This window comes from Galeopterus variegatus, unplaced genomic scaffold (genome assembly GCF_000696425.1).
Source record: "Galeopterus variegatus unplaced genomic scaffold, G_variegatus-3.0.2 Scaffold1761, whole genome shotgun sequence".
Lineage (NCBI taxonomy): Eukaryota > Metazoa > Chordata > Mammalia > Dermoptera > Cynocephalidae > Galeopterus > Galeopterus variegatus.
The window spans coordinates 103,178-116,937 of NW_007727872.1; the positions used below are offsets into that span (position 1 = coordinate 103,178).

General features: G+C 42.5%; 1 protein-coding gene across 3 annotated transcripts in view; it reads left to right on the forward strand.

The window, feature by feature from the left end:
- Positions 1–13,760, forward strand: part of LOC103595409 (chromosome unknown open reading frame, human C10orf76) — a 181,202-nt gene that overhangs the window by 73,093 nt on the left and 94,349 nt on the right. For all 3 annotated transcript variants that reach the window (XM_008578802.1, XM_008578805.1, XM_008578803.1), the window contains 3 exons: positions 2,818–2,900; positions 4,014–4,140; positions 9,762–9,837. In XM_008578802.1, coding sequence (XP_008577024.1) covers positions 2,818–2,900; positions 4,014–4,140; positions 9,762–9,837 — 286 coding nt within the window. The remainder of the gene's footprint in view (positions 1–2,817; positions 2,901–4,013; positions 4,141–9,761; positions 9,838–13,760) is intronic.

The following is a 13,760-nucleotide window of genomic DNA, read 5'->3' on the forward strand; positions in this document are numbered from 1 at the left end:
GGGTTTTTTTTTTTTTTTTTTTTTTTTTTTTTTTCCTTTTTTGTCTTTTTTCGTGACCGGCAACGGATTGCAACCCTCAGTGTTGCGCCCGTACCAGACCGGGATCGGCAACGGGATTGCAACCCTCGGTGTCATGCCCACACCTCGCTCAGCCAGTGAGCGGGAACCGGTCTGTATGTGGGATCCGAACCCTCGGCGGGAGCGCCACTGCGCTCCCAAGCGGCGCACTGTAGCAGTGCGCCACCGGGCCGGCCCAGGAGACCAGGTTCTAGTCCCAGTTTAGTCACTAGTGGGGTGGAGGTAGGGGGTGGAGTTTTTAATCCAAAAATGAGAAAATTGGATTAAATGATTTCTAACATCCTTTCTAGCTCTAAATCTATAATCAGGTATGTCAGAGCCTCACAGACTCAGACCTCCCATCACTGCAGGTCAGAGGATACAGAGAATATGTGTGTAGTGGTGTATAGGATACTGAACAGTCGATATAATGAGTGTGAAGTCAGGGATATGGTGAAGAAAAATGGCACTATTTCATGGGATATTTGGGCATTCTTGAAGAGGAATTATGGTATCTGATGTCAGAGGTTTATGGGCGCCAAGTTTAAGCTTGCTTTGTTCATTTTAGCTGCTTGTTAAACTCTCTTTAGAGAATTACTACTTCCAGGTGAGAAAACCCTGACTTTTTGGGGGGAGGGGTGGGGTGTCTGACTTGAATTGTTAGGGGCAGAATGCAGGTCCCCACAGTACTGACTCTCAGAGTATTGCATACTGTCCTCTCCTCAGTACCATTTGGCTCTGCCGATGTCTGTGGCAATTGGGATATAGGTTGCCTCTTGGCCTGTGCCAGAATCACTCGCTTCCTCTCCTCATATTTATCACTGTTATTCCTGACTCTGAATCCCAGAGATCAGGACTAGCTATAATCCAGCAGAGGAGCAATAAATCATTGCTCCCACTTCCTTTCCTCCGGGTTTCTTGCCCCTTAATTACCACAAAACCACTGCTGAGGCTGCATCTTTGAGCTGTATGTGTTGGGGACAAAAGCACTTGTTGACTGGATGTGTGTAAAAGTTGCTTTTTCTCTCTGCAGAGTATTGCATATGCTACCCAACCCTTTCTCTTGTCTCCTGTGGGTTTATAGAGTCTGATTGTCAGATTGTTTATTCATTAACAGGGCTTGTCTAGCTCTGGGCTTAGGGAGTGGGGTCGGCAGCCCCTAAATAGCTCAGCAAGGTGATCTTCATTAAGGAGGGACGTTTGGGTTGTGGTAACTCATTTTTATGTGGATTTTAGGTAGCCCCTTCATTCACTGAGCTCCTAGTAGGAGCTAAGCATATTGTGTGATCCAGAATGGGCTTCTGTGGAGCTTTTTTTTTTTTTTTTTTTTTGGTCCAGTTAACAGATCACTTACTAACAGACAACTTCAAAAAGGCCAAATGGCCATCATTTGCCTTTTCATTATGAAACTCCAGAGAACTTAAGTCAGGGCAGGGGCAAATGAGGATGCCTACCTCCTTCATTCCTAGCAAATCTTTTTTGCTATTTGAGGGGAAGATTCAGGCTTTGGAAACAAAATGCTGATGAAACCAGGCTCTTGTACTTTCCTTGCCTGCTGTTTCTTTTCTGTACCTGTGCTCTTAGAATTGAGAGTGAGGGGTGTTGCGTGGCAGGCAGCAAGTGTCTGGAGAGAGTCACTCCTACTCATCATTCCCTGCTGTTCCAAATCAAAGCTTACATCTCTTCTCTAAGAGTAGTAAACTTCACACAAAGCTCAGACAGCATGGGAGAATGGACTTCTTTGCTGGAAAAGAAGCAGATATGTTCTTGGAAAAGGAGAGGTCGGACCCTTTTGGGGGTCTGTGGAAGGGAGTACATTTGATGGGGAGAAGACAGAAGGATCACAGATTGCTTGCAGCTGCTGAACTCCTTTATAGTATCCCATCAAGTAGGGGAGCAAGGTACAGGGGCATTATTTGAGTGGGCACAGAAGCTCATTTCATGGACAGATGTCCTAGGTGAATCAGTACAAGACAACTGGTAATTTCTTTTATGCTGAGTATTTATTTGCAAAAATGTCTTTAAAGCTGCATTTTAATGTAGGGATTTGGCAGTCAGTCTTCTTACTGAGATTATTTGGGATTTAGCAATCTCTCCCCTCACTAAGGATTGGCAGGCAGAGAGGGAACCTTTCTGGTAAACACTGTCACTGTGGAGAGGTCAGAGCAAGCTGCACTTTTGTTTGAACAGCTAGAACAGTTAAGGGCTTTCTCCCCACCTCTTCATGAGCTTTCTTCCCACACAGAGCTCAAGTCCAGATATAGGTTCTACAGTAGAGCTGCCACATCTGGTGACCAGTTAGAATTGATACATGTCCTTCATAGCAATGATGTTTGAAACAAATACATAGTTAAAGCATGGTAACAGTAGATGCTAGCAGCCTCGGGTGGAAGGGGGACCTACATTTTGACTTGTAAATTGAGCAAATTTGATGGGGAAATCATCATGTGGGAGTAAATTTGAAACACTAAGATGTAAATTTTATAGTCAAATTTCTGAGCTTAATTGCTATTTAAGAAGTAGTAAAAAGAAGGAGATTTTTAAAAACCTTCCATGGGCAGATAAGCAAATTCATACTTGGGAAGGACAGTGCTTCCTCAAATACACCTACCTTATCTCCTTTTTAAAAGACCTTGGTAGCTGAGACTTACTCATTCTAGCCCTGTGAATTTCTGTAGCCCTAATCTGCTTTCACTTAACTTCATTGATTATGTTTTGAATAGCTTGTTGATGTCTTTTTCCCCCCCCCTTTTTTTAAAGCCTTAATAAATTTGCTGAAGTTCCTGATGTCAAATGAGACTGTACTTTTGGCCAAACACAACATTTTTACATTAGCCCTTATGGTGAGTAACAAAACAAATATTTCTTTTTCTGAAGCCATATGCTAAAGGAGAAATGGACTGGTTTGAACAGGAGCTGGTGGTCTAGGGACTAAGCCATAGAGGGAACCAGTCCTGTATTTTCCTTTTGGACCAAAATCTCTAAGACTGGTGCTCTCCACTCTCACCTTTGCCTTTGGCATACCTGGGACTCTTTTTTCTTATTCAGAGTATATTGTCTTGCAGGGATGAGTATAGGTCAGATCTCTGCATATAGTGAGCCTTGGTCCCAGCTAAGAAACTGTACTATACTGCTACAGTCTCAGTGTTGGTAAATAGCAAAGCCTCTAGAGGTGACCCAGCCAGATGAGTGGTTCCATCATGGTTGCGCTGGTTTCTGAGGAACATTACAGATGCCTATTTATCTGGCTGGTTATCTGGGGTAGAAGAAGACTATAGAGTCTTTTGACTGTCTTCTTAGGATATTACCCAATGTGTTTGTAAATGTTCCACATTTGGTGGGAAGAAGTCTTGATTCGTAGCTGATTTCCATTATATAACTACACCCACCATGGCCAATTTCAAAGCTATCAACATGACATCAGAGTCATGCAGAGTTGGGAAGAGGTGGTGCAGTAGCACACTATTATATGTATTCCCACCACACAGAAATAAGAGATGTAAATTAATTTTAAGAGCATAGAAAATAGTAAAAGAAAATAATTAGGAAGTGATTTTTGAATATTTATTACCTTCATTTTAACCTAATTTATTTAATTGTAAGTTTATATGAGTGAATTTTTTTTTTTTTCAAGATGACCGGTAAGGGGATCTTTACCCATGACTTGGTGTTGTCAGCACCACGCTCACCCAGTGAGCTGACCGGCCATCCCTATATGGGATCCGAACCCGGGGCCTCGGTGTTATCAGCACCGCACTCTCCCGAGTGAGCCACGAGCTGGCCCTATGAGTGAATTTTTAATAATGACTGTGTTTAACAACTGGCTTACAAAATTCCTAAAAATTTAACAATCGGCTCTAGCAAGCCAATGAGAGCTGGCTATAGCGTACCACTGATGATATCTTTCTAATCTTCATTGCCTGATACCTATATATGGGCCTTTGCTTCTTTTTTAGATTGTGAACCTATTTAATATGTTTATTACATATGGTGACACATTCCTGCCAACCCCCAGCAGCTATGATGAACTATACTATGAGATTATCCGTATGCACCAGAGCTTTGACAACCTCTACTCTATGGGTAAGCTGTCTTTTCTTTTTACTCCTCTCTCTCCATTAGCTGTCTGGTTTTTGGCATATCAGAGGAAAAGACCACAGAAGATTCTTCTCTATTTGTTTGGTGCCCTCGCTTGGCATGGAACATAGTAGTTTCCTCTTCTCAAGCGATAGGATACCTATATGTGGGCCTTTTTGCCTTTAGGAACTTATTTTTCTTCTCAGTGGAGAGCTAGTTAGCAGCCCTTTGTTGATGTTTGTGAGAGAGAGAGAGAATAGGGAAGCTTGTGGATTCAGTGAATGCTAGTGAAATGGGAGTGAGAGTGGGTGGGAATTGACAGAGGCAAATAGAAGAGCTTAGATCCCAAAGAACATTATGTGATTTCAGAAGGTACAGGATTTTAAGGAGTCTTAGTGTACCTATGTATTTTTAGCATAACTTACAAGAGGAAGTGGGCATTAGATAAAAATCTTTTTTGCAAACCTTTTGGTAATTGGCTCACTGAAAATTTACTCTGCAGCCATACTGAGTATAACTTATTTCTTAAAGAGGTTATGTGTTCCATAAGTTTGGAAATAGGGCCCAGTCAATCCTACCTAGAGTGTGAAAGATGAAGAAAGATCTCTGTGGCTTGCACAGAAACAGAAAGCCTCTCAGTAAAACTATCTTATTTTATTATTATTTTTTAAAAATTTTTCTATCTTATTTTAAAAACCCTAACTTATATAGTTGATATATAATAAACTGCACACATTTTAAAATAATGCAAATTTTAACTAGTTTTGACATATGTATATGTATGTGAAACTATCACAATGATCAAGATAATAAACATATCCATCACCTCCCCAAATTTTTTTTTATAACTCTTTAGAATCCTTTTCTCATGTCCCTCTCCTCACCTTCACCATCCATGCCCTGTCCCTTGGTAACCCCTGATCTGCTTTCTGTCATTATAGATTAGTTTGCTTTTTCCCTTGTGGTGAGACTACTTGTGAAAATCCCAAGCTTGGGACTCCAGGATCATAAGAAAAGTAAAGGAAGATCCCTGTACTGGCTAGCTGCCAAAAAAAAAAGAAGAGTAAAAAGGATTTGGAACAAGTATCAGAAAAAAGAGTAGAAGCAAACAGTGGAAAAGGAGGATTGTCTGGGAGGAAAATATTTTTTTCTAATAGACTTTATTTTTTAAAGCATTGGAGGAAAACTTTTAAGAGAGCCATGTGTAACTTTGTTATGATGTCTTAGGCAGTGAGAATAGGGCCTTGTATTAGTAGGATGTTTTCAACTGCAAGTATCAGAAAACTCTGACTTAAACTATCTTAAACAGGGGGCTGACTGGTTAGCTCAGCTGGTTAGAGCATGGCCTTGAAAACACCAAGGTCGAAAAGTTTTGATACCCGATACCAGCTAGCTGCCAAAAAATAAATAAATTTAAAAGATACTTTCATTTCTTTCCTCATCGTGTTTATATTTTCCTCAGTCTTCCTGAATATATGGAGCGTATTTATAATAGCTGTTTTAGTGTCCTTGACAGCTGATTTCATCATCTTTCTTCATTTCTAGGTCTGTTTCTCTTGACTGATTTTTCTCCTGCTTATGGGTCATGTTTTCTTGCTGCTTTGTGTGCCTGGTTATTTTTTTTTTTATTGTGATTTTTATGGTGCGGATGCTATATTTTGTTATGTTTCTTTATATAATGTGGACTTTTTCTGGAATGTGGTTATGTTATATGGCATCAGTTTGATCCTTTCAGGATTTGCTTTTAAGAACTGAGGGCAGGTCAAGAGCAGTCTTTAATATAGGCTAATTTGGCCCCATTACTAATGCAGTACTCATCTGCAGAGTCTACTTTATACCCCATGTATTAGGTCTTTCCGCTTTCACTGGTGGAAACAAATGTTTTTCTTTGTGGAGGCTGCCTTGAGCTCCACAATTTCATCTCCTTTCTAGAGTTTTTTTTTTTTTTTTTTGCCTCAGCCTTGGATAGTTTTCTCTTCCACATGCACAGATCAGTGTTTAGTAAAAAACATAAGGGGACCCCTCTGTGGGATCTCCAGAGCTCTCTGTCAATTTCCCTCCTTGTCAGCACTCTGCCCCACATGTTCTACATGCATTGGCCTCTCCAAAGGCTGATTTCTATGTCTTCAACTTGTCAAGACTTCTGGCTTCTGTTTAGGTTCCTCCTCCCTGCCCTGCAGCATGGAAACTTCTCCATACAGTCAGCACCATGCTCAGCCAGTGAGCAAACTGGCCATCCCTATATACAATCTGAACCCGCGGCCTTGGTGTTATCAGCACCGCACTCTACCGAGTGAGCCACGGGGTGGCCTGGAAACTTCTCCATACAGTAACCTGGGGTATTCATAGGGCTTACCTTGTTTGTTTTCCTGCTTTAAGGGATTTCAGTTCTATACTGCCTATTGTCCAATGTCTGATAACCGCTGTTTCATATGTCTTGTCCAGTTTTCTATTGTTTAAGGTAGGAAGGTAAAATTATGGCTCATTACCTCATCATGGCTAGAAGAGGAAAGTTCACTGAGATGTTTTTGATAAAGGCACACACTTAATGTTCTTGTGGCATTATTTTATTGTAGTGAGGTACACTGAACAGGAAGGACCTCCACAGAAACTGCCCAGAACTGTAAATATCATGTTTTGACTGATTTTTGTTTTTTAAAAAATAAAGGTAGGGGCCGGCCCGGTGGCGCACTGCTACAGTGCGCTGCTTGGGAGCGCTCCCGCCGAGGGTTCGGATCCCACATACGGACCGGTTCCTGCTCACTGGTTGAGCGAGGTGCGGGCGCGGCGCCGAGTGTTGCGATCCCGTTGCTGGTCCCGGTCCGGTACGGGAGCGACACTGAGGGTTGCGATCCGTTGCCGGACACGAAAAAAGACAAAAAGGAAAAAAATAAAAATAAAAAAATAAAGGTAATTACCAATACTACAGAAAAAGCATGGGGAAAAAATAAAAAATCTTAAAATCCCTTGATTCTAGTACTACTATTGTTATCAATGTTGTATATTAGCCCACATGCATGCATAGTTTTACATACAGTTATGCACTACATAATGATGTTTCAGTTAATGATGGACCACCTATATGACAGTGGTCCCATAAGATTGTAGTACCATATGTATGTGTGTGTGTGTGTGTGTGTGTGTGTGTGTGTATTTTGGCAGCTGGCCAGTATGGGGATTCCAAACCCTTGACCTTGGCGTTCTAATAACATGCTGTAACCAGCTGAGTAACACAGCCAGCCCACATATTTTTACTGTACCTTTTCTGTTTAGATACACAAATACTTACTGTTGTGTTACAATTTCCTATAGTATTCAGTATAGTTACAGGTTTGCAGTCTAGGAGCAATAGACTACACAATATAGCCTAGATGTGTGGTAGGCTATACCATCTAGGTTTGTATAAGTATACACTATGATATTCGCACGACAAAATCATGTAACAATGCATTTTGTAGAATATATCCCCATCTTTAAGTGACATGTGACTGTAGTTGTAATTATGGTATCCTTTTATTTTGTGTTTTTTAACCTACATCTCATAAATTTTTTGTAATTTTAAGTCTCTTTTTAAATGGATGCGTATTATGTTATTTTTGTGTACTGTAATTCACTATATAAATAATTGTTTTAGTTTGAGGCTTTTAGGGTATTTTGAAATAATTTTGTGTTTAGATTTGGTAACCTAGAAAAAAGTGTGAAAGCCAATGGCGTTTCCATAGGAAATGCAGTGATGAGGTCATCTGCGTGCCTGTTCACTAAGGGACAGATCTGACAGGATGTTACAGAGAAATAATCTGTGTACAGAGTTAAAAACCTCTCTGAATGTGTGAGGAAGAAAAAATTCAGCTCAATTCCATAAATGTTTAGGTCCCTCCCGTCAGAGAACTTATGATCTAGTGAAAAACCTATGCACCTAAATAAATTTCACAATTGAGTTGAAAAAGCTCAGACATGTCTAAGCTGCTGAAACAGTTTTGTTCATTACATGAATAAATTTGCACATCCACTGGGTGAAACCTGAGTTCAAACTGTAGAGCTCTATCTTGGAACTATACCAAATTTCCTTGCACTAAATCTTGTAAATTAGAAAAACAGCACTCTGATAATATGTTTTATTAAAGCTTCCGTCTTATCTTCTCTTTCATAAAATTGCATGAATTTATAAAAATGAGGCATTGCTAGAACAGATGCAGAGCAGCCAAATGAGTTTTCTTTCTCTCGTCTCCCTCTGACAGAGCTCCTGCTGCTTTTCTTGCTTAGGAATCCTGGGTCAAGAGTAGATAGTGATGGTACTCAGATATGAAGTTCCTATGCAAATTGGTCACACATACATAATGTTAGTTAGTCCCCCTTTTCATTTCCTTGGGAAAGTCTCAGGTTCATTCGTTCATTCATTTGGGAGGCAGTCCATTGAAATTAATAATAGTTAAAACTTATATACCATTTACTATGAGGCAAGCTCTAATCTGAGAACTAATCTAATCTAAGAACTTTATATATATAAACTCATTTAATTCTCACACCAATCCTTTCATGTAGGTGTTGCTGTTATTCTGTAGTCAGTGGCAGGGGATGGACTTGGACCCTGACAGCTTCAGAGATCAGGCTCTTTAATTACTCACTTCTCTACATAAGTACAGGCTCTAGAGTCATTCTGTCTGGGTTCAAATTCCAGCTCCATCACTTACATCTTGTGTGAATGACCTCCGTCAATTACTTGTCTCCTCTGAGTCTCAGTTTCCTCATCCATATGCTACATAGCATAAACTTTGTCTAGTGCCTGGCACATAGTAAACTCTCTACATTTTTAGCTCTTATTAACTAGCCATTCATTAAAAACATATACTGCATTTGGAGTGCCCACCATGTGCTTGCTCTTTCAAGGAGCACTTGTGATGTTTTGTCTCTTTTCTAAAGTGGCACAGGTTCTTTCATGTGTGGCCCTGAAAATTGTAGCTGATAGATGATATGTTCAGTTCTGTATTTCTGTCATCTCTCCTCTTGTGAGTGAGTTTGGAGAAGAGATAGATTTTGGTCAGGTAAGGTAAGAATATTCCTGCTGATTAATTTTGCAGGTCATACAATTATGTTAGAGGAGCAGAACCAGGTTACTCCTTAATTGAAACACGATCATTCTTTATCTGGAAAGGTATTTGTCCTGTTTGACTGAGTTTACACCTTTAGGTTCAGAAAAACATACATAGAGTGGGAGGGGACACCAACTCAGCCAGCCAGTTCCACTAAATCAGCCTCAGCCATTAGGAAATGATAAACATGGCAGCCAGGTTACTCTTGCATCACCACCCCAGTGTAGATTTTAAATAAGTGTGAAAACTAAGTTATAGAACCCTATTAGCACGGGAGGGAGAAAACCCAAGGCAGAGTAGGAGTAGATGATTTTGATACAGAGTATAAAGAAGTTAGAGAAAAAAATTCCCAGTGAAAATAGTTGAGAGAATTCTATATGTCCTTATATATTTCTCTATGCTGAGGATATTTTTAACAGATTAGCACTGGCTTTGTTTAGTTATTCTAATAGTGCTATTCTGAGATGTCTCTTCATTCTCATATTTACATTTCATACCAGGGGTTTGACAGATCTGTGTTCTTTTCCTTCTTTGCAGTCCTGAGGCTTTCAACCAATGCAGGCCAGTGGAAAGAAGCAGCTAGCAAGGTGACCCACGCATTGGTTAATATCAGGTAAGGAATGAGAATTTATTTCTTTCAGAGTTTCTTGGCTCTTCCTGAGGTTTATTATACCTTGCTAAGTAGAGTGCATTGAACATCACACTATTTTAAGCTCTGATGTCTATGGGAGTGGAAGAAGTTGTTAATCAAGAAAACCAGGAGTACATGAGACTTCCATTTTGTCATATTGAAATAGCTCAAAATGCCCACTGTTCTGTGAGTTTTCTACCGAGAGATGGTTGCAAACCCTTTTCAGACATCTTAGTTGCCAATGTGTTTTCTGCATATAGGCCATCTGAAAGCTTTCCTCTGAACATTTTTTCTGCTGTTCTCTATCACTTCAGTGAATGAGTCATGGGGATCTAGAACTTTGACATTTTACTTTATATGGCTATTTCTATTTGTGGTAAATAGAGGCAGATGAAGGTCATGGGGCTTAGTCATTTTAGCTTTCTTATGAAACAGCAAGGCAATTATGGAGTGCCGTATGTGTTGGATAAAATTATGTCAGACATGGAGTTGGTCAGGGTGTTGAGGAAGCTCCACGCACCCACAGGAGTGAGCTGTTAGTAAATGGAGAGGAGAAAGTGCTTTCAGTATTATGAAACCTAAATATGACTTTTCTTCCATTCCTTCCTCCCTTTGTGCCTGTGATTTTCCATTTTCTCAACGGTTATTAAATTGTTAAAGCAAACGATAGAAAAATTAACGTTTAGTAAAAGAGGAAAACCCAACAGATGGGGAACTTGATTTAGCTCCAGATGTAAGCCTTGCCAGGCATTCCCAGTAATAGTAATGCACAGCTTAGTGTAGATTCTAACATGTGACAGAGCTAGGATATAATGTTTGTTTCTGTGTCTTTCTTTTTATTTAAAAGTAAAATGTCCTGTCCTTGCAGTGATTTACTACAGTATTTGTATGTCTAGGAATAAAAGGAAAAGTGTGAAATGTGTGTGTTAGGAGGGCTGGGATGAGGGAGCATGGGATGAGAGATGTGCTAACAAGACTGCAGTGAAGGTTGGTCTGCCTTACCTGTCCCCAGAGACATTTTGCAGCAAACATGGTTTTATAAATCTCACAAATAAATGCATATCTGTACCTAGCAAATAATCTAGATACTGTGGTGAGACTGTATGATAAATATGATTTCTGTAAGAATCAGAAATTACAAACTACTTTCTCCCAATTATCCCTTTGTGACCCAAGGGCAGTATGACAAATGTGGGTGTTTGAATAAAGCACCAGGTTCTAGGCTAGAGTATGAAGTCCATATGGGGATAATTTATGTTGTCTTTATTTATTCATGTATTTATGTAGGCTTTCCAGGCAGTTCCTTTTCATCTGGGGTCTGTTTCCTTGGTCTCATTTCTTTATGCTTGCTTTATCTCCTACTTTGTTGCTTTTCTCTTTAGTGGTTTTTAACTTGTCTGCTGTCCTGATTCTTCCCAAGGGCCATCAAATAGCTGATTTAAACTTTTGGCCTCTCCTTTTTTTGAATAGCCAAAAAGGACTGGACTGAGCCTTGAACAGAAGCCTGTAACCATTAACCTCTTCCTTCTCTTTACATGACTCTGTCAGGTCTGTACCTTCATTTTCATTCCTCAAACTTCTTTGATGAACTTGCTGCAGAGAATAATCATATTTTCACTGTTCTGCATGAATTAGACTTAGAATATATAAAGAAAGTAGCAAAGACGCAGTGTTTTCAGTAATCAAGAGATTACTGAAAAGACATGTTTATCACACTAAGGCCAGATCAGGAAAAATACTGTTGATTCTAAGCCTGCAAAAGTTTACCTTTTTTCCTTTCTGATATCGATCTCATTTATTAAATGTCAGAGTTTGTGCTGCTCTTTCATATAGTGTCTTCTTTAATCTTTAAACTGTATAGAGTGTATTATATACTTTAAAAATTATACTTTACCGGGGGTTCCGGTAAAGATGGCGGAATAGACGTTTCCCAGTGTCACTCTCTCCCACAAATCAACCAATTTAAAACTATAAAAATGTAATATCAGCCAAGTTGGGGCTGCTGGAGCTCAGGGGAAGAGAAGGAGAGATCTACGGAGTTCATGAAAGTGGGAGAAACTACAATGAGAGAAAGAAAAAGCTGCTCTGAGCATTTTGGGCCACGGCTGCTTTAAGGCTTGAGCTGATGAGTACTTGGAGCAGGAGCTGGCAGAAGCTACACCTGTGCCCTTCAGATGGAGTTACTTGGAGGCGGAAGGGGAAAAGAGGGCCTTGGTGGCCCCCAGGACAACAAGACCACTAATAGGGTTCCCATGGACCCAGGCAGGAGTGAGGAGCCAGAACAACCAGAAAAAGGGAGCCACTCAGAGGCTGGTGAGTCATTGCAAGGGACGGCACTGGCAGGTCCCATGGGAAGTGTTTGGAGCGTGGGCGGTGGGCGAGATGGGAATACCAGAACACTGGGACACAGCAAGGACAGCTGATCTGCCCCCCAATCAGCACAGGACCACTCAGAGGAGACTTGTCTGGAATGCAGAATTGCATGGGGTGCAGTTTGATAAAAAAAACTCAGGCCTAGATCAGAGATTCTATAGAACACAGATCCACCGGGTCTCTGGAGAGCCGGAAGTACCTATAAGATCAACCATTAAACCCTGAGCTGCACAAAAAGCTTTCCCTAGGGAAACAGCAGCAAAGCAGCAATTTAAAGAACCACACACTCAAGTACTGGTTCCCACAGGAAGTTCCCCCGTGTTAGAAGCAAAGGACAAAAAGTTAGTTCCGGCCCAGGCACACCACCAGCACCTTGGGGCCTTCCTGGGAACCAGAGGCTTGGATCTGGGGACCGGACCCCACTCCCACTTCTAGGCAAACTGTGCCAGTGCCTCGGGGACAGCACAGGGACCCAACGCACGGAGAAGGGGACTGGACCCTCCTTCCACAACCAGGCACACCACACCAGCACCTCAGAGCCTGCCCAGTGACCCGAGGCAAGGAGAAGGGGACCAGATCTCTCTCCCGCAACCAGGCACACCATGCCTGCACCTCGAGACCTGCCCAGGGACCCAAGGCATGGAGAAGGGGACTGGACCTCTCTCCCACAACCAGGCACACCACGCCAGCGCCTCAGGGCCCGCCCAGAGTCCCGAAGCATGGAGAAAGGGACTGGATCTCTCTCCCACAACTAGGCACACTATGCCAACGCCTCAGGACCCACCCGGGGACCCGAGGCATGGAGAAGGGGACTGGACCGCCCTCCCACAACCAGGCACACCATGCCAGTGCCTGAGGGCCCACCCGGGGCATGGAGACGGGGACTGGACCCTCCAGGCATGCCAAGCCAGTACCTCAGGGCCCACCCAGAGACCTGGGGCATGGAGAAGGGGACCAGACTGCTCTCCCTCAACCAGGCACATTGTGCCAGCACCTTGGGGCCTACCCAGAGACTTGGGGCATGGAGAAAGGGACTGGACCCCCCTCCCCCAACCAAGCACACCAAGCCAGCTCCTCGGGTTTCACCTGGTGACCCGAGGCATGGAGAAGGGGACTGGACACACTTTCCATAACCTGGTACGTGGCACCAGTGACTTGGGGCCTGCCGAGGGACCAGAGACATGGAGAAGGGGACCAGACACACCCCACAACCAGGCATACTGCCAGTGCCAGGCACACCACGCCAGTGCCTCGGGGCCCACCCAGGGACCCAAGGCATGGAGAAGGGGATGGGACCTCTCTCCCACAACCAGGCACACCATGCCAGCGCCTCGGGGCCCGCCCAGAGTCCCGAAGCATGGAGAAAGGGACTGGATCTCTCTCCCCCAACCAAGCACACCAAGCCAGCTCCTCGGGTTTCACCTGGTGACCCGAGGCATGGAGAAGGGGACTGGACACACTTTCCATAACCTGGTACGTGGCACCAGTGACTTGGGGCCTGCCGAGGGACCAGAGACATGGAGAAGGGGACT